We start from the raw sequence: 21,965 nt of genomic DNA on the forward strand, positions 1-21,965 counted from the left end.
AACAGTTTGAATTGAATCACTGATTCATGGAGAAAGAATGTGTGCTTTAATTCAGAGAAGGTACACTTTGTACTATTGCACCACTAGAGTCATGATTTCAGATATTCTTCAAGAATAAGAGCATTAATGTAACGGGATAACTCTCAGCAGCTACCATTGCTTCCAATTTAGCCATAGACGTGTTGTAGGTTGTCTTTTTCATACAGCTCACTTTTGAAATTCAACATACATTAGTTCACACTTAAGTGCTATTGAGGAGCACTCCATTTATTTATTGATGACATTTTACTCTGAAGTGTCAACACCAGCATGCAACCGATGTGAGACCTAAGAAATTATTTATTATATATTAAAGTAACTGGCTTTTAAACTCTTGGTAAATGGTGATATTATGGAAAAAACATTATCATAGTTCTACTGCAAAGAAAATTACAAAGCAGAAACGACTAAACCAGCCATAAACACACAGTAGCAGAGTAAATTCCATTAGGTACCTCAAATCAGCAATTTTTCCTCCTCAGTTTTTGGGCAAAAACATCCACCCTGTTAATATAATCCAGCGTTCTGAGCTGATCAGATGCAACTGCCATAAGACAAGAAGGTTGAGACGTCACTAAGTTATCTTAGTTGCTAGTTCGTTCTTTGTACACTCCCTCTTGAAAAACTAGGGCAAGTCTCAGGACTAGCTAATTAGGCTGCACTAATTGAACCTGACGTGCAAAGGCCAGTTAAGTCAATTTATTCACTTTACAGTTTATACTATATATAAGTTCTGCTCATGCATATATCCAAGACTTCTATAAAAAGGGGACAAGTTCCTATAGTGTTGGCCAAGCAAGAATGTGAACAACCTTAAAAGCTAAAAGTTGAAACTTAAACTTAGTCATTGTTTCATTTAAAGTTTGATAAAATGGAGTCCAAAGTCAAACAAATAGAGAAAGTGTCACCGTCCAAATACTTTTGGCATCATTTATTCTGAACAGTCAATGAATCTTAACGTTTCCATCTTCACTGCAGTAAATCCAGTTTAAGCCTACACAAATGAAATATTACACATTTCATCCGTCATGAAAGCTGCATATAAAATATATGTCAAAATACTCCAGGTCTTTGCATAAATAGCACTCTGAAATGTCAAGCAGAGTGGTCATAGCTAAAACACTGCAGGCCCATATAGTCAGTCAGACTGCAAAAGTGCCATTTCTGACTGAAAATAACTATTTTGTGTGAAAGGTTTATGTAGAAGATGTGTAAAACTGGCACTAAACAAAATAAATAGTATACTATTTTGAAGTCAGAAGATCTATTGTATTTTGGCCTGTTTAGTCTCCATAGGGAAAGAAAGCTGGAGGGTGATGGGAGACAGATTTTATACATTCTTCTAACACGGACACACAGATCATTTTGGCTATTCTTTTGTTCTCTGCTGTCTAGGTGGTTCCACCCCAACATCACCGGAATCGAGGCAGAGCAGCTCCTGTTGACCCGGGGTGTCCACGGCAGTTTCCTGGCCCGGCCAAGCAAGAGCAATCCGGGGGATTTTACCCTCTCCGTCAGGTTAGGACTCACCTACTCTCCCTCGCTTCCTTTTCATATAGATTTTTTCTTGTTCACTATTCATTAATCCGACTGTTCTCACCGGTTCAAAGCTCAGCCCTGAGAACAAACAAAGCTCTGGTGCTGTCCCGCTGAATGGGGTGATTAGAGAGGCAAAAGTCTTCCAATTCACTGTGGTTGTCCGTCTGAGAAAGAGGAGTGACCCTGCTGCTTTGACTGAAGTGGGAAGTTCACCACTCGGAAGCGGGCGAGGCCTCGGATTCTCTGAAATTCCTACTCGTGGCTCACCAAGTGATGTAAGGTTTTGTCTGCGGGTAGACGGATAGCGTTTGAACTAAAGTTGTTTTGTGCAAGCGTTTTAACGGACATGTTGAATAACAGATCTGGAATATGCGATTTGGTAACATCGTGCCACAAAATTTGCCAGAAAGTCATAATTCGGGCAGCAGGGTGGCACTGAGGTGAGTTAGACAAGCACGTCCATGTGTCGCTCATGCCCTAAAACATATTTATTTATCTATAACTCTATAAATGCCAGTCCTGGTGTGTTGCAGTGAATGTGAACTTTCTGGTAAGTTGGAGGACTCGCCACTTCATGCTGTGGTGATTACAGAGAGCAGGAAACAAACTGGGATGGAAGAAGACAGAGTTTGAAGAGTGGCACTTCCCTGGCAACGGAAGCTTTTAAGAGATACATCAGTCCGGCCAAGCGCCTGGAAGAAAGCCCAAACGCATTTGTTACTCTGTGCCTGTAGCTGCGGCTGGCATAGAAAAAGGGAGAGGCTGTTTGTGTTTGTGTGTGTGTGTGTGTGTGTGTGTGTGTGTGTGTGTGTGTGTGTGTGTGTGTGTGTGTGTGCGTGTGCGTGTGTGTAAAAGAAACAGTGACATAAAAAGGAAAAGGAAACAGTGAAGTTAGACCGGCAGCTGCTAGCTTTTAAATAATGTTAAAGAGTGAGGGACCTGTTAAGGCTTTGACCTTCACTGCCTGTGGTTAGTGTGCATATGTGTCTGTGGTGTCGTAAATCACACACACACACACACACACACACACACAGGAAGGTCGGTGGGCAGGTTTGCAGCCACAGTTTGTGGTCGTGACAGACTTAAACACACATACACACACACACAGACAGGTCAAGTGGCTAGTGTGCAGGACCGCACCACCTGCTAGAGAAGCTTTGGTCACATTGAGGTAAGAGGAAGGAGGAGGCAAGCAGACCTGATATTAATTAGAGTTCGAAATAACACAATTGCAAGACTTTTTTCATCTTACAAATGAAAAGTTATAATTCATAAGTAATTATATTTATGCCGATACAGCCTTAACATGGTGTCTGATGTGAACTACAGTTAGCAAAACAGATATTGTTGTTAAAATGACATTAATCATAGTCAGTTCACCAATTTAAAGTGATATTCTGGGCTACTATAACGTTTACCAATATCCTGTTGTTACTTTTGCTGGCTGCTGTTCAGCAAAATCTACTTGCTTGAACATTTGTCTTTTTTACCCCAAGCTAGCGATTTGTATCTTTTTGAATAAGTAAAATTTTGATTTGAGATTTAAGGTGAAATTAGAAGATTAAATACATTCTCAGGAAATTAATTAAAGCCATGGTGTTCAAAATCTTAGGGAAAAGCATCCGGGTATCTTGCAAAAAAACTGACAATTTAACTTTTTTATAACCAAATCTTCACAACAAAAACGTTTGTATCTGTACATTAACTTAATATCTCATACTTAATGCCTTTTTAGTGATTGCTAAATGCCTTGCAATTGGGCATACATAAATATTTCAGCACAAAAAGTTTCTGTGCTATTTTGAACAAAAAGCCAACATAAACTTATGCCCCTCTTTTTTATAAAAACCCCTGTAACCTCAAAACTTGAAAAGTGACAGAGGGGCAACACGGAATAGCAGTGAGTTCTGCGTTATCCATGTCTGTCCTGCCACAATATACTGTTTCTCAGGAATTTTAGTCAACTATAGGGCCTCTCAACCAAACCTGTAGCTATTACAAGAGTTATACAGCTCCAGTACACCGTCATCAGTGCAAAATAAAAATTGTACAAAAGTGTAAAATATGAACATGTCATAAAATATCAATAGCCTAATCGTTTGATCTTTTCAAATCAGATGTTCAGGAGCTTTTTGCTTTTGTGGGTTTTCACTGGTTATAATGTGCCAAATAAAGTCTGTGAAATGTAGAAAATATTGGAACATACTGAAGATAATTACTTAATTATTCTGTATCTACTGAAGCTATTCTTAGCTTGCATATCATGCTTTCGAACTCTATCTCCATTTCAAACACAACACGCACACGCACACGCACACACACACACACACACACACACACACACACACATACACGTACAGTGTCTTATCAGAGCAGAGGCAAGGCTAATTAGCCAGTCATTAGCCAGGTTTCATCTTACCAAGGCCATTATGAGCACGATAGTCACTGTGAATGTTCAGATTGTAATGGACGCTGAGGGAGCCTGTTGTCCTCCTCTCTCGCTGTCTTATCTTCCTCTCTCTGCCTCTCCTCTCCTTATCTCCACCACCTCCTCTCATCTTCTCTGCTCCACGAGGTGAACAGAGGAAGGAGGGGTTGGACGGAGCTGCTGCTGAAAAGCGAATGGAAGTCTGAGGCACTAATGAGAGCTTTTTGAGGCGTTTGAATATGTAATCAATTCAGAGTTCCATAAAAAAGAGTTCCATAAAAAAAAGAGGGGGAAAAAGAGAAAGTTTGAAGCAGAAAAAGTTTGCCCATAATTTATATCCAAGTCCAACTCCGTAAGGAGAGCAGTCTGGTCAAGTTCTCTCATTCTTCATGCTCTTTATTCACTCTAAAAACCCCGAGGAGACATTTTAAGGGCAATCTTAAGAGAGAATTTTGCAGGGCAAGTTTCCACAGAGAGCAAATGGGTTTATCATCTCTATTATATAATACCAGCTTGAGTTTACTAAAGATGTGTTTCTACTGCAGCTAAGGCTATTTACAGGTCAACACATTTCACCATCATTTTTTGTGAATTCCAATCTATGAATGTTAACTGTATTAAACTACAGTTCAATTCTTCATTTGCATCTCTCAACAGTTTCCTTTTTTCATATGATGAATGTAAATGTTGCATTCTGACATCTTACTTCCCACATCGTGACAGCCCAGTTTAACACACTAAGTGAGCCTAATGTAGATCGGTAGAACAAACATGGCAATGTAACGAGCAAATGTTTGTGTCAGTGCACAATTACCATGAAGTATGCTGCAACAAATATCTTTGTAGTTATGATATACAAATAGACTATTAAGATATAGAAACCCTCTCTCTGTCTACTGCCTCTTGAATTATTCACAGTGGTTGTTAGTTAACTTTTTCTTGGTAGAAAAACGAGGCAGTCCAAGTCCATTCATGTTTTAAACGTATTCCTCTCAGGTTCTGATTCCTCACATCCAACTTTCACGTATCTTTTTTTGATAATACCCAATGGGGGAGACTTTAGAGAAGACATTTCAAATGTCACACAAGTGTTTTCATACAGCCAATAACAGGCTGCCAATAGTAGTTAAGTAGCAGAGCTAATCGTTGTTTTTTTTGTTTAGACTGAACCTTCCCAACGGCACAATAAGAAGCTATTGTTAAGTAGTTTAACCCCATAATATCTTCCATGATGTCGTCCATTGCGCAAGTCATTTTCTATGATGCTGGTGGTTTTGATGACTAAAAGATTCCCTGGTTGTCTCAATTTGCAGACACCTCTTAGCTCAAATGGCCCGACCTTCAGAAGTGAGTCTAGTGAGCTGAGGAATGATGCATTGGTTTTATGCCTGGTTTTACACAGCCTCAGGGCAAGCTCTTGAGACACAGAAGACATTTACCTGATATAACATCTCACATTTTATATCAGATTTGAACATGCCTCCTTTAGGATTCCGGTTAAAAACCAGTGCAGTAGTCTCTAGAGACTCAGAAGGGGAATTGAAATGGAGGCGTGAACTTTATCACCCTCAATTTGATAAGTGGACCGAGTATGGTAAAAGGGATTTCTCAGTGGTTTCAGGCTGTATTGAGTGAAAAATATTGCTTGAAATAGCTTCAGGGCAAAGCAAGCAATAATTTATATATTCAGGGCCTTGTTCGTGCATAATGATGTGCATTCCCCAGTTGTCTGTGTGTGTCTGTGTGCACCACATCTTATCACTGCATATAGTTAGTTTAGTCAGACTGATCCAAGTACCGTACAGGCTTCAATGTTCTGGCTAGATTTTGGAGAAGTTTTTAACACTTAATCCTGCACACAGAGGTGGTCTGTTAAGCTGTAGCTGAACGAAAATGCTCTGCTCAGTCAGCCCTATCAGTGCAAGCCAGTTCATAGGATACTCCAGGACAAAATAGTCTTGGATGAATCTACTGAATTTGTCTTTCCAGTTAAGCAGGATACCATGGTATCATCAAGTAAAATGTGTAGTTAAGATTGTTAGATTGGTTTTCATCTTGTTTTGCTGAAAGTTAGTCCTTTTTACATGTAGATATACTCAAAGAAATTAAATTTCGTATTTTTTTAAACTTAGATAAAAACTTATTTACATATCCTGATTTTATGGTCTCATGTGTAACAAAAGCGGTATATCTGAGATGAATCTAGCGTGTTATTATTATCAGCGAAGCCAACAAAGTGAGTGACGAAGCAGTGTTATTCCTCATCTTCATAAAGGGATGTTACTGAGAACATACACAGCAATTTGAAAATACAGAACTTCAGTCAGTAAGGAGGAACAAGCTTGTACTTCTGTGTATCGTGACAGTTTGATGCTACATCCTCAACCGTGAAAGGTCTCAGGATCTCAGCGCTGTTGATAGAGTAAGAACAAGTAAAGTAAGGACAATAGAGTGTGCAGGATGCTTTTATTTTAACAGTCAAAATGTTTGGATCCTACGCAGCTGTCAAAAAGACTTTCTGGTTTTCAAAACATTTGTCATAATGTCTTTGCTTCGATCCTCAGCCAGTTAATCTCCTACATTAATTGCATTACTGCCTATCTTTGAAGCTTGAATTTTGTGCAATGAATGGGATTAAATGGCATCTAAATGAATGTTTTAATTAAATGTGTGATAGTGACTTGTAAACATCCACAACAATATGCTAAAGGAGGAGACTAAATTGGAATATGAGGCTACTGACACAGGAGGAATCAACAAAAAGGGTTCTAAGAGTTCTAACAGAACCATGCTTTAATTTGACTACAAATACATTTATGAATTAATTAATGCACATTGGTAGGATTTAAACAAACACGCTATTGACCACAACAGGCACTGTATCTTGAAGTATATATTTTTTTAATTTGCCATGGAATGCCATTGTGGCGTCAATGACTGTTGTGTGTGATAGATAAAGCAAAAATATTTATTGTTTCACTGCATTGAATTTTGTTATTATTGTAGACAGAGTGGAGACTTTTCTCTGTCAGTGCATATTTTTTGCAAATAGACCCCTGGTATCTAAAAGAGAAATAGATTTTGTCCTTATGGAGGACGCCATCAAAAAACATAATGCTGACTTTGACTCCCTGAATTCTTTCTGCAAAGACGATAATAAATCCATAAATGTTATCAGTCTGAAAGAGGCAGAGCAGGGAAGTGTATGAAAATCTAATAGGATGTGTTTGGCTCATTCCAGAGTTAATGGTGTTAAACTCTGAGAGAAAAGGGGGCTTTGGCCCGAGAGCTGAGGGAGGGGCCTTTAGCGGGGCCATAGACCTGTGGCACCCTGCCAACAGCCACTAATAGAGCCATAAAGCAATTACCAGGAAGTAGTGGGAGAGAGGGATGGCGGGAGAGAGAGAGAGAGATATATAGATATATAGGACAGAGCAAAGGAAAGAAAGGATTTACAGTTTGTTGAGTGGGAGGAAGGAAAGAAGGGAGAAAAGAGAAAGTGAAATTCATGAGGACAACGAGAAAAGTGGTGGAGGGAAATAGAATTTGTGTCATTTGATATAACCATTAGCTGATAATCGGTTTGCCGAGAGAGAGAAACAGAGACTGTTATATCGACAAAGTAATATATATATATTGCAGATCAGATAGTACTGACCGCCTGGCTAATCCGACTCTGTCATTAGTGTGTCATCACACTTAGTATGTTTACAGGATGTTTTGTATACCTCTGCTGCAGAAACATGTCGGACCAAGTCACTGGAGATGGAATATGGGAAAAAAACAAGTACATTTAGCAATCGAGCTTGAGCCGCATCTCGTTCTTCACTTGCTTCCAGGCAACTATCTTTATAGAGTAGAACTGTGTGTGTGTGTGTGTGCGTGCCAATGTGTTTTTCGGATTTGTGTGCACCTATTCAAACCAGTCAGAGGACTTTGAATATGCAAAGTGGAAGCCTACCAAATGTTTTCTGGCTTATCAGTCTTTGAGCTCGGCAGCTGCATGCGTTTCTGTTGTATTGTTCTGCAATCACGATACAGCCTCCCTCCAAATACATTAGATATGAAAACTACAGAGTATTAAGAAGAAGGGATGACGATTGTGAGACGATTTGTGTTGTTTTGTTTCTAGAAGTCAAAGTGAAAAATATTTGGTGCAAAATATTCCCATTTTCTTTCCTGTAGTAGCTTGTGTCTCATTGTATCATCCCAGTGATTGCACAGTTACTCTTTTATATTTGAGAGTTATATCCTTATTATAATTATTTATATATACAATTTGTTTAGCTTTGCAAGAAATGCTCCATTATTGCAGAGAAATGAACGTGTCGCACACAGAGTACGGTATAATAGGAAAATAACCCTGAACAGGAGACTGATGGAATGATATCACCACATCTGCAGATTCTTTAACGTGCTTTTAAGAAAATGAGGTCCAAAGTTCTAGAATGGGAGCAGATGGCTTGATAAGCTTGGCATTTTATATTGTATATGAATTTATGCTCTGTGAGTGTGTGTGTGTGGGCGACAAAGTGTGTACAGGACGGTCTTGATTTTGTTTGTGTGAGCATGAGAACATGTGTGTGGGTGGCTGTTTGTGTGTTATTGTGTGTGTGTGTGTGTGTGTTCAGTGTTGTCTGCTGGGTGCAAGTGAACAAGAGGAAAACACGAAGAGAAAAATGTGAGCCCACTTCTGTTTACAGGCATGGTAACTAACTAACTGTGTGATGAATTACCACTGTGCTTTCTCCCACTCAGGCGCAACGATGAGGTGACCCACATTAAGATCCAGAACTCTGGTGACTACTACGACCTGTACGGAGGCGAGAAGTTTGCCTCGCTGGCCGAGCTGGTGCAGTTTTACACCGAACAACAGGATCTCCTGCGTGAGAGGAACGGCCATGTCATCGAGCTCAAGTACCCACTTAACTGCAAGGACCCCACCTCTGAGAGGTGACGACTAACACCAACACTCAAGACGTGCAAATGAGCTTACATTTGCACACAGCTGAGCACTATGTGGATAAATGCAATCAGATAGACACAAACATACATGTAAACGTATCTGAGGTCAGCTCTATATCTAACCTCATTATCTTACCTCATTTCCACTGCAGTCACAGCATCCTGCTGTGGCCTTAATGCTGTCTAGAGGCAGATTGGAGATCTGTGTGGAATTGCAATATAGGTCTGCAGAGACAAACAACTTTCTTCTAACATCTTAACAGTTGAACCTTAAGAAGGCAAATTGTTATAAATATAGGAACAAGTCAGATCAGACCTTCCTGTATTGAATGGAACTTTTCTGAGCCATCATTACAGGGCTGGTTTATGTGGTTAAATGAATATCACAATATTGATACAAATATTTACCTCATCCATATAACTATATGATTGATCTTGTATGAAATTATACAGGCTGATGTTCATTACAGTGAATTATCCATTGTTAGTACATTGAAGAAATGTTTAAAACCTGAAGGCAGAAACATAGGTAAATATCCTTTTAGCTCTGTTTTTGGTCTCCACCAGCTCAAAAAAAAAGATCCTTTTTTCTTTTTACCTTTTATATACTCCACTATGTTCACTTGATGGTTGCTTACTTTGTCTTCTGTTTAGAGATGTATAAATAGCTTATAGAAGTATTATCTCTAGTGGCCGACTAAAAACACCTTTATTCCACCACCTGGCATCTGTTTCGGGGCTGATATCCCGCCAATCCGAAGACGAGGACTTTAACCAATTGAATTTAGTGATACAGCGGTGACTAGTTCCGTCCATTTACTGTCAAAAAGAAAAAACACTTGCTGCTTTAGTTGCACGCACGGGACCTTTATTTGTACGCACATTGATTAACCTTCATAGGAAACATTTTGTATGATTGAGTCACAAATGCATATGCGCCCATAGACGCATCGAAGGGTTCACAACGGAAACTTTAAGCGTTAAACACCCAATTTCCTGGATTCTGGTGATGTTTCTATCGAGGGAAAATACAAAATCCTCATTCACACACAGGAGACTTACCCCACACTGATTTTTTTTTCAAACAAAATGTGTCATGATGAGTCAGGGAGTGCTGTTCTGATGCCTTGTGTGGACGGTGCACACACGCCTCTGTCTGCCATGAGCATTTCCTCACCTCATCCTCTTGTGTATGTGAGTGTGGACGTAGGCTACTTAAAGTTTGCGGGCCCTCTCCCCCGGTGGCGTTTTGAGGATGATATCTCTGTGCATTACTCATCGCCTCTCCGACAGCGCCCAGCTTCAGGCCTGCTCGTAATTCAGCCTTCAGATTCAGCAACCCCCGTCAGTAGACAGTGAAACTGAGTAAACTGACTGCCTTCCTCAATAACTCACAATTCTAAGGCTGTACAGAATAGTTTGAACCTTTGAAGCTTAATTTATAAAGTTTGGTTTCACTTATAGTAAAAAAAAAAAAAAAAAAAAAAAAAAAAAAAAAAAAAAAAAAAAAGATGTAATCATTCCCAAATTCACAACATGTTTTTAAACTGAAATATTCTGCTTCAATCCACATTTATTGGTGTTTAGCCATTTAAATCCCACATTTTCTCTTCAGAAAAACGTTTTAGACACACCTGGCTTTTTAATGGGAATAGGAGATGACACTGTGGTTTAATGCATATTATGCCCAAATCACACATATGATTAATTAAGGGACTAAATGCAGAGTTTACTTACTCTTGCTCCGTGCATTTGGACAGTGCTCTAAAGATCCTTCAAATAGGACCGTTGATCACTTGATCCACTGTTACTATAAATATATTGGGTAGTGCAGGTTTAAACAAATTATTGATTTTTCTAATACGCACAGTTGGTTTAGAATCAACAAGTTAAGCAACAGTTAGTACAACATGTTCAGTACATCATGATCGTTACAATGCAATTCAGTTGAGAGCTAGACTATAATATTGAATTGTCCACATCACCACCAAGTTAACCGTTTATAGACGCAGAATACGAAAGAATCAGCCATTACATCATTAACTATCGACTAAAACACATATGTGTTCACACGGTTTGTAGTGATGATCCATTATTCTGTACACAAGAACTCCCACACATGAAACTCAGATGAACTTTCGTCCACATGCATAAACTCCCAAATGCATCATCAAACAAACTAAGCGGATGGTACTGCTGTTTTTGTTGCTCACCAAGTATCCACACACGATCATCCTTCGAGAGACAAAGGTTGGACGCAGCTATACACTTCATCACACTTACGCACCTTGTGGGAGTAGAAGGCTGCTGGTGTGTTAATGCCAGGAATCCATGCATACAGGAACATTTTAGAAAGCAACATGATCATATTCATATTATCATTTGCAAATCATCACTTTTCAACTGTGTTTGGTATCATTTCACTGAGCAGGTTATGTAAACTTTCTATCTCTACATATCTGCACAATGCAATGTCTATATATCTGTTTCCATTTAGGTCTAAGCTCAACTTGTTAAGTACAGTTGTGGTTTGTGTGGTTTCTCCATTCTACATACGGCTCTTGTCAAAGCCTCCTACACGTTCTTGCTCACCACACAGGAAAAAAAAGCAGAATATGCACACATGCAGGTTTTTCATCTCACTGTAACATCAGCAGCTGAGCGTGGCTACAGCGATTTAAGAGACACTTTCATTCTCGAGTAGGAGTCTACACTCGCAGTGCACTTATAGATAGACATTATGTTAAACCCTCACGCAACAATATGGGACTTTTTCCCCTTAAGGCAGGAAGCCTATTGCTAATCCTCCCCCTCAGTTGGTCAAGTTTCCTTCACAACTCTTGTTCCTTGTCTCAACGATGTGTCTGCTTTGCAACAGCATCTAGCTTCAGGCTGAGCTTCTCAATCTACACAGAAGGTGGAAAAGCAGACAGTGAAGGCAGCCAGTCGGAAATAATCAACACTGTTGTTCACTGTGCCTTTGAAATGGTTGCATGTTTTTGGTTTTTTTGGTGTTCTTTGGTTTTGTCCCTGAATGTCCTCAGCATCACTTTAAGTGGCTGTTTTTCATATTTTTTCAAAAATGATATTATCAAATGACAATGATAAAACAGTGTGACGATGTAAAAAGGGGGCGCTCGTAGTGATGAACCTACAGAGAACTATCACCTAAATATGCAGCTCCCCTCGGCTTTACTGAGCTTTATAGATAGTTTTAGCTTATGCTTAGCTGTCCTAACTGCAACTTTGCATTTTTTCGGCAGCACAAACAGATGTACATTGGGTTGTTAAACTATCTGCTGGATGTGTAAAATACGTAAATCATCCTTCACGTTGTTTCTTTGTATGTTCAGTCATTCAATCTATCAGATTGTCATTGAATATTGTTTTAGGATTCATGTGTTGTTACATCAAAGTCTGTTCTCTCCCTCCTGGCCAGGTGGTACCATGGGCACCTGTCTGGACGAGATGCAGAGAAACTGCTCACAGACAAAGGCAAAGCCGGTAGCTTCCTGGTACGGGAGAGCCAGAGTAAACCGGGCGACTTTGTTCTCTCAGTTCTCACCAATGAGGAGAAACACGAGAACGTGGACCGCAAGACCAAGGTCACCCACGTTATGATACGCTACCAGGTGAAGTAACTCTCCCTCACCTCTCAGACTAACTCGGTTAACTTGAAGCAGGTCATGGTTTATTTCTGCACTCTAGGAACTCCTCAGACCAGCTGTTACTGTAGTTGAACTGTTTATGTTTGTCTCCAGCAGGACGGTAAATACGACGTGGGCGGTGGTGAGAGGTTCGACACCCTGGCTGACCTGGTGGATCACTACAAGAAGAACCCCATGGTGGAGAAAAGTGGAATCGTAGTGCACCTCAAACAGGTATGGAAGAGGACAAAAGCATTGAGTCTGGGGAACATTCTGCTTACTGTATCATGACAGCATGGATGATGTCGCGATATAAACCGCATAAATATTGTATTATCACCTGAGCTTTTTAAATTCAGAACAACTTGTTTTTTTGCTCCATTGACTGATTTAATTTATTTGTCCCAACTTGACAACGACAGCCCTTTAACGCCACGAGGATAAATGCAGCCAACATTGAGAATCGGGTACGAGAGCTCAACAAAGTAGCAGACAACTCCGAAAAACCCAAACAAGGATTCTGGGAAGAATTTGAGGTATGAAGCCCCAGAAGTATCAGCGCCAGAATCATTCCTTTCAATTGTGATTTTTAGAAATGAATTAATGAGTTAATTAATCAATTTTGTTGATCATTTTGGAATTCCAGTCACTTTAGATGCTGTGTGTTCAACAGTTTTATTAAATGAGGGTCAAGTTAAGTTCTTGATGACATATTTACGGGAAATAACTGAGGAAACTGAGTAAATTACTCTTTTGAGTGCTATCTGCCCTAGGATGCCAACACATGCCGAGTAAAACACATTATAAAATTTTAATTCCAACTTTGGAGGCTTCCTTACTTTTTCAGTTACGCAGGGTATACAGTATTTTTAATATCGGTCATTTGTCATATAAATGTCATATCATACTGTAGGCCACTGCTAAGCTATTTGTGTAGGTTTTCATTTCTGTGAGTTATTTGTTTACTTGTCTATCAAGGGAAATTCAAATGTATTTATTCTTAACCTTTTGAGTAATGGTGTTAAAGCTTATCTTGCGGCATGCTCTTATGTTTCTGTATTTATCAGTGTCATGCAACCCGCAGGTCATTGATGTGAATCAATTATATTGGTGTCGGTGCATAACCCTTCAATTAGGATATCACAATACATATATTATATAAATTATTATTTTGTAATTATTGGCCCTATGCCAGGTTCTTATATTGCATGTTGTTTACAAGATCATAGTTACTTATCAGTATCTGGTTCTTTCCCCTAGGTTAAAACTTTATTGAGGTGTGAAAAATATACAAATTAATTTAAATTACTTACTGAATCCTCTGTGCTGAAGTGTGTTTGAGTGACACAATATAGATAAGATACATAATATTATGCTTGTTAGATGAGCTATTAACTGGTCTATCTGACCACTGTTCGTGGTTCATTACAGCTAAAGAACTGTAGATAAATGCACAAATGTATCCAAAGTGAATTAATGTAGAAGGTATGACAGAAGACCTTTTTGGACTCCCTCTTAGGTCTACAACCTGAACACTAGCACATGCAGTGTTTGTGCTCTTGCACTCCAGGGTGACCCCTACTGCATTAAAGGCCAATTACACTTTTCAAACAGAGCGTTAAATGTGCCATGCACACTTTTCTTGATAACAAGCAAAAGTTATGTTCAAATTTAATGTTTGTCCAAAGCAAAACCCAACTGTGTGTATCTTCTTCTTCCCCGTCTTTGTTGATGCATTGCTGTATATCTTGCCCAATAACAGCCACCTGTTGATCAGGGGAAGCTACTAAAGGTCTAAAACTTCAGTATCTTAATGTTTTAACCTGACTTATATTAAATGAATGCGTCAGAAAATATAGTTCATATAGTGAATATTCTTTTGTTTTAAACTATGTCTTGTAAAAACGTCTCAATTTCTCATTTTTCTTTCGTCTTCAACTACCAGGTACTTCAGCAGCAGGAGTGCAAACTGCTGTATCCCCGGAAAGAAGGCCAGAAGCCAGAAAACAAGAGTAAAAACAGATACAAGAATATCCTCCCCTGTGAGTCACGCAGCAACCTGCCGTTTCCTGTCTCTCCAACTTCCTGTGGAAAGAATGACACAAACATACATCAGACAACGTAGAGGCCTCAGCAGAGTGTGAAGATTCTGCTTTGATAGCTTACAACCTATCAATTGACATTAGTGTGATCTCAGAAAACAGTTGACATTTTGTTGTGTGTTATTGACAGTTTGACTTTGTGCTTTCAGTCGACACAACTCGGGTTGAACTCAGGGAGACAGATCCAGATGTTCCTGGTTCAGACTACATCAATGCCAACTACATCAGAGTGAGTCTTCTAAGTAGTATACAAGGCCATTTATCAAAACTGTAGATAACCAAAAGATGGCAGTAATACACAATGTTCAGTAAATAGGCAATGTAGTCCACCTTCACTTCAATTATCTAGTATCTAGTACAGAAGTTATACATCATGCAGTAAAATGAACTACCTGTTTTATAAGTAACAATTTAAAACCTTTTTATTTTTTAATTGATTATATTTTCTGTGTGAATGTGACTCGGTTGTCTCAGTGTCTGTGCTTAATTCAATCGATCAATATCCATGCTATACAGAGTATGCATGAAGAGGGGCACCACGTGGATGAGGGCAAAGTTTTCATCGCCACCCAAGGGTGCCTACAGAATACGGTCGTTGACTTCTGGAAGATGGTGTATCAGGAGAATACACACGTCATCGTCATGACCACAAAGGAGATCGAGCGAGGACGGGTGAGCGACTGGCGCTAAACTTCTGCTGACATACGTTTTTATAGTTCAGCTGAGGGCCTGTAAAATATAATGATCTACATACATTATGTTGTACTAGAAGGGTAAACTAATTAAGTAGAAATGTTTCTTAACATTATATTTCCCAGCAAGCATTTACTCCTTAATGGTCTCTCTGTTGCTCTCTTTCCTCCATTGTTGTTGATGCTCGTAATGATGGAAATCAATGAACTCAAGGTTCTAAAACATGAGATACACTACAATAGTCAAGTGTAATTAATCGAGAAGGTGCCTTAACAACCAGATTGGTAACAAATGGCTTTGCAGAGCAACAGAAGATAACAGGACAAATAAGAACAAGCAGTAGACAGTTTTAGCGTCTCATGATAAGCAAAATGCTGTTTCAGGCGCTTTTCAAGAATAGGGGGACACAAAAAGTCCCAGTTGTTTCCTCTTAATGTCAAAGTATCAAGTCATTTTGTTGACCGTTCCAAATCTCTATTGCTCTAACTGCTTGTCAACCAATTTGTTTCCTACATTCTCAGTTGTGGACGGTACTTGATGGCATAAGCTGATTCTGAGAGAGAGGGGTGGATATGTGCTGTGTGTGTGTGTGTGTGTGTGTGTGTGTGTGTGTGTGTGTGTGTGTGTGTGTGTGTGTGTGTGTGTGTGTGTGTGTGTGTGTGTGTGTGTGTGTGTGTGTGTGTGTGTGTGTGAACATAATTTAACATATTTTCAAGTAATCTTAAACTTCCTTATGTTTGTATCTGGTAGGGTAAAATTGGGAGGTCTGATTCTAGATCTGTAAGAAGAAATTTCATCTGACAAGGATAGTATGACAGTTAAGCTGCTTGAGATGAGCTCTTTTTTTTGATAGTCTAATACCAACCAACCTCTCTCTTCCCTCTCACAAACTTCTCTCTCTGTTTTTCCTCTGATTTAGAACAAATGTGTCCGTTACTGGCCCGACCTCCACGGCACTAAGGAGTTTGGGAAGGTGCTGGTGAGGAACGTGGACGAGCGGCCAGCACAAGACTACATCCTGAGGAAGCTGGAGGTGACCCGTCTGGACCGGGTAGGGAAAGCTGTGCACTCAATCAGAGCTGACCCACTGACCTGGGGTCAGATTATCTAACCCGTCACACACACAATCCTACAGCACGTGCTTGTGTTTACTAGAGGATCAACTGCACGGATCTCATTTATTGCAAATAGAGCAAAAGCTAGATAGCAGAAGAGCACAAAGCAAACTCCATTGACTACAATAAAAAGATATTTGACTTTAGAGTTGTTCTTTTATACATGAATACAATAAGGAGCAAATTAAGAGTTGTTGTGTGTACAATGTCATAATGCAATTACTGCTTTATAGAAGCTGTTGTTTTGATCACAGTAGTTAATCTCTTTGAACTTCATTTAAAACGTTGGAATGGATATTGGTATGTAATGTCTGCTAAGCCTGTCTGAGATTAACCTAGCAAAATTTACTCCAAAGAGTTCCCACAAGTGATGCTTCAATCTAAGCTTAATGTTTGTGTTTACGTGAACTACAGATACCACCAGGAGTTTGTTAATATATATCACCTTCTATCAGTTCATCAAGATTTGTGTCAATCTCCTGTAAAAGCAGGAGACTCAAGTGGACAGCATAGTCCTTCCATGTTTCTGCACATTCAGGTCCACACAGTGTAAAGATTTAGTTTCACTGAAATGAGACATGTGTTATAATGTTAAATGCTAGGGTTCAAATCCTTTACAATATACTGCTTAGGTGTATTACTTCTTCAGCATGAGTCCACTGTAAGAAATTAGGGACAGAATCCACAATTCTCATTTTGCATAAAAACATATTCCAGCATTTATGGCTACTCATTAACACTGGCTTAATGTGCAATGCTACTACAATAACAGTTACAGCAGCAAATTCTGCATGTGACCACCAGAGAGTATCCCTCCATTACAGCACAGCAAGTCCAAGCCAACAAGAAGATGGAATTCAGTAGTGACTGGGATTTTGGAAAAAACCCTTTAGAATTGGCTAAACTGAAGCACCATATTAGCTTTGGCTAAACTTTGGAAACCATGCTTGGAATAATTGATGTGGATTTAGTCCCCTGTTCCTTTCAGTAAGCCTTTTAATGAGCACTGCAGATCCAGTATGGAGAGGAAGGAGGAGAAAGACATGTTACATACCCAAAAGTCAACATAATCAAATTTGAAAATAAAACAACTTCAGCTCATCATCTTTTTTTTGCTGTGATTTTCTCGTAGAAGGAGACTCTGAGGTACATCTGGCACTACCAGTACCTGAGTTGGCCGGACCATGGGGTGCCCAATGAGCCCGGAGGCGTCCTCTGGTTCCTAGAGGAGGTCAACCGCACCCAGAGTTCCATTCCAGACACTGGACCCATTGTCGTCCACTGCAGGTACAACCAATTGTACACTATGAAGCGTAGCGATGGGATTTAAGAGACTGTGGCATGGTCATGAGTTAATTATGGTTGGGTCGGGTAGAAGTAGATGTGATCCGCCAACACGGCTCCTCAGCAGAATAAACAGGATATGTGGCTCTGTGGCATATTGGACTTAAACAGAAGTGAATCAAAGGGTGTAGGTTCGAGTCCAACCAGAGTCTGCCTTTATTAAAGTTGAATCTAATCTAAAAGGCAATTACTTAAATCCCATCTTGTGTGCAACCCTCTATGTACACACACATACACACGTGTGCACACAGGCCTGGGATTTTCCGTATGGGTAAACCCCTCTGTGGGTCACTGTTTGCTCTTTTCCTTTCTGTTCCTCTTCTCTGTGTTGAATCCATTTTCCATGAGATGGTAAAATTATTGTGGACTCCGGAAACTTTGCTCACTGGATATGAATTTGAGAAATTATGATAGCACGAAATATGGTTTCAATTGGCCACTTGGGTGTGCTATAATTAAGGCAAACACTTTCCTACTTATTGGCAAAACGTCTACACCAAACTAGCACAATCAAAACTAATTATTAAGACACGGTTATCAATACATTGGTACAAACACACCATCTTTATTTGCTTCGTTTCCATTAAAGCTCCTGCCTCCCTCCACCTGCAGCTGTATATGTTACTTTGCTTAACTGTCAGAGAAAGCTCTTCTTTTGGCAATATACTATTACTACATGTAAATGTTATCATGAAAACTCACAAATGCACAGGGTCTATTTGAAATAGCTAAATCTGTTTTAGTTATCCTGTAGTCATGATTTTTGTAAAAAAAAAAATATATATTTATTTCACAGCAGACAGGTGACTGATGATGCTTTACAATAAAGGAAAATAGACGTGAAATGAACTTAATACGGATAGAATGCCATAATTAATTCAAGATGAGATGGTTAATAACACACACAATAATACAAAATGGAATACATGGAATGCACAACACAATATGGGAAATAAAACCTACTGAATATTGATAATAGTATCAAGATCTGTTGCAGCATTAACAGTGCAGCAGCATCAAAGGGTCTCCATTCTCTTTTACCTTGTTCTTCCCTTTTTTTCCCCCACAGTCAGTTGATGGGAAATGAATGTTGCAATAGATTTGTCCATTTGGTGTGCTTTCATGTATTTCACCATACCAGTCCCCCCAACATCTAATACAAACATGATGACAGATTGACAGAACACATCTGAGACATCACTGATCCGTCGGCTGCTGATAAATTAATGTTGTTATTGTGGAGTAACAACGCTGAGTCGAGGAGAGTTCTCCAGTGGATCTAACAGCATTTAATATGTGACACAACAACAAATTCAAGTTTATTGCTGTTGGCAAGTGAAAACGTATATTTCATAACCTCAGACTTTCATGTGTCACTTCTATTGTCTCGGATGGGTTGGGAAAGCTCTCGATGCTTATGTAGCACTCCTCATAACTGTCTTGATATAATGAAGTATGCTGTTTTAAGTAAGTATTTGGACTTTTCACCTTGTCTGCCACTGACGCTTATTTCCTTGTGTTTGACTGGCTCGTCTTTTCATTCTGTTGTCCCTGCAGTGCAGGCATCGGCAGGACAGGCACCATTATCGTCATTGACATCCTCATTGATGTTATTAACCGCCAAGGTGGGAGACTCGGATATGAAACTGACACACTTTTTACATTGAAATATTTGTACTGTAACTCTGATAATGGATGTGTGCGCACATGTGCGTGTTTAGGTCTAGATTGTTACATCGACATCCCTAAGACCATCCAGAGGGTAAGGCAGCAGAGGTCAGGCATGGTGCAGACAGAGGCCCAGTATAAGTTCATCTACATGGCTGTGCAGCAGTACATAGACACAGCTCAGAAGAGACTGGAGGAGGAGCAGGTAGGCACTACACAAGAACACAACAGTACCGTGGTGTTTCCAAAGACATTTAAAATACATCAAATAACACTTCTTTGACACAGTAATGTGACTATTTAAAGATAAATCCAGGTCTTATAGATACATGATAGATTGTGAGAGCTTTGTAAGCTGTAAACTGAGTCATGTTGTCTCTTTGCAGAGGAATAAGATGAAGGAGAGGGAATATTCCAATATCAAATATCCCCAGATGACCAACTCGAGGTCCAAGCCCAACATGGCATCATCACGCTCTTCTTCTGTGTAAGTACGATGCATGCCATGATAAAGTGGCAGTTGACATGATGATTGAACATGTGATCATAAAACATGAGGCAGAAAATGGTTTGGAGCTGTTCAAATGACAGTGAATATTTCCGCTGTGTGTTATTGCAGGATGACAAATGACGATGCGTCGAGTGTGTACGAGAACATTAACTTTAAAAGCCCTCAGACGTCTTTTAGCAGCAACACCAGGAGATAAATCGCTGTTGACCTCTACGTCGCTCTGTCTGCCTCTCTGTAAGTACTGTGTGAATACAATTACTTTACTTCTCCCAGTGTGCTGTGGCAAAATACATTCGGCCTCTTTTGTTTAAAAACTGGCACTGGGTATTTTTCTTCTGCAAAAATGAACATATCCTTACAAAGGTAAAGAAGAACACTGCAAGCTAGTAAACATGATATATATATATGGTATTGTTAATGTTTTATGTGAAACAAAAGGCCCTTAAAGCTTGACTGGATTTTTCCCTCCAATCAGTGTCTTCCAGTGAGTCAAATTCATTTAGTAAGGGTAATGTTTTGTTTTTTAAATGGTTCAAATCATATAGTGGCCAGGAGTGGCTGAGCTCCTCTAAAAGAAAACCTGTGCTCCCCTTAAAGCAACAAAGGATTCAATTTTGGCTCAAATCATAATCAGCCTTAATTCTCACAAGCCCCTTCATTTCTCTCTCATAGTGATTATTAAAGCAGACAGGGAACCCACAAGTGTTTAAGTGAGTGAGACATGGCTTTGGTTTAGGGATAACTGTGAAAAACATTTACGGACAGGGTTAGAATTACCATTGAATATATATAAAATGCACTTTACAAGAATTTCGCAAATTTAGTTTAGCACATTTTGAATAGTTGTTTGTGTTTTGAAATACTCAAATAATAGCATTTACCAATTATCGTTGGTATTGGTTTATAGATTTCTCAGTTCTCCTTTTTGTCTCTTTAATGGTTAAAACTTTTAAATATGGCATCCTGGTTCCTACACAGTCTCCAGCACTTTGTATCCTCTCCTGTAAAGTGTTCTTTCTGATTTGGGGTAATAAAAAATCCAATTAGACACTACCATAAAAATTCTCTACATTGGTGCACTTCCATTGAAAGTCACAATGGTCGTATCATTTCCCCTGTGAAATATCAAAATTACATTTGTTTTCCCATTTATTTTTAGTTATTAGTTTTTATGTCACAAAGCGCTTTTACAGTCCTCTCAAGTGTAATAGTGACAAGAACGCATTTATTTATATTTGAGCATTGGGATTATTGTATAGTCTACTAATATTTTAGTGTTCTTCTTCGTGGAATCCTAATCTTTCAGAACCTTTTATAAAAACTTCTGAGTTATGGAATCAAAGGCCTTCTCAGCATCCAGACTTACCAATAAGAACTCAATATGTGCAGCAAACGTCTGATATTATAATGGCGTCTAATGATAAACCCTGTCTGATCAGTGGATAAGCTTGGGAAGGACCTTTTCGACTCTTTTGGCATGAATTGATATTGGTCTAAATGACCTGTAGTCTAGTCTGTCTTTTCTCTCCTTGGGGGTTAATGAGATAGTTTTATCTTTCAATGATTCTTTCTCCTTTTAGAGCCGTGTTTAATGTCTGGAGAAGATAAGTTACAAAAAATTACAGCCAAGAAATAACAAATGTGTTCACCAGACAAAAGAAAGCAAATATATACCTTCATAATCTAGCATCAGTCAGGCCTTACTGTACTCTCTTTTGTTTTAAAGCGGACATATCATGAAAAACGGACATTTACGTGCTTCGGCGCATTCTTTTTGGTTTCTGAAACGCCTACCAACCCACAAACTGTGAAATAAGACAATTCAGTCATTTTTTTGCTGGCTGCCTAGATCACATGTGATTCAACAAGCCATTCAGATCTGGCTCCACTTCCTATGTCACATGCAGGCTCATT

At 39.3% G+C, this 21,965-nt stretch overlaps 1 protein-coding gene across 3 annotated transcripts in view; it reads left to right on the forward strand.

The window, feature by feature from the left end:
* The window catches only part of ptpn11b (protein tyrosine phosphatase non-receptor type 11b), a 263,988-nt gene that overhangs the window by 10,250 nt on the left and 231,773 nt on the right, over nt 1-21,965 (forward strand). For 2 of the 3 annotated variants that reach the window (XM_054610020.1, XM_054610018.1), the window contains exons 2-15: nt 1,435-1,557; nt 8,765-8,959; nt 12,411-12,603; nt 12,733-12,852; nt 13,041-13,154; nt 14,564-14,660; nt 14,870-14,949; nt 15,237-15,392; nt 16,333-16,464; nt 17,661-17,815; nt 19,430-19,497; nt 19,594-19,745; nt 19,927-20,027; nt 20,160-20,285. In XM_054610020.1, coding sequence (XP_054465995.1) covers nt 1,435-1,557; nt 8,765-8,959; nt 12,411-12,603; nt 12,733-12,852; nt 13,041-13,154; nt 14,564-14,660; nt 14,870-14,949; nt 15,237-15,392; nt 16,333-16,464; nt 17,661-17,815; nt 19,430-19,497; nt 19,594-19,745; nt 19,927-20,027; nt 20,160-20,247 — 1,774 coding nt within the window. In that variant the 3' untranslated portion in view covers nt 20,248-20,285. The remainder of the gene's footprint in view (nt 1-1,434; nt 1,558-8,764; nt 8,960-12,410; nt 12,604-12,732; nt 12,853-13,040; nt 13,155-14,563; nt 14,661-14,869; nt 14,950-15,236; nt 15,393-16,332; nt 16,465-17,660; nt 17,816-19,429; nt 19,498-19,593; nt 19,746-19,926; nt 20,028-20,159; nt 20,286-21,965) is intronic. The other variant, XM_054610021.1, reaches the window with a different exon arrangement.

This window comes from Anoplopoma fimbria, chromosome 12 (genome assembly GCF_027596085.1).
Source record: "Anoplopoma fimbria isolate UVic2021 breed Golden Eagle Sablefish chromosome 12, Afim_UVic_2022, whole genome shotgun sequence".
Classification (NCBI taxonomy): domain Eukaryota; kingdom Metazoa; phylum Chordata; class Actinopteri; order Perciformes; family Anoplopomatidae; genus Anoplopoma; species Anoplopoma fimbria.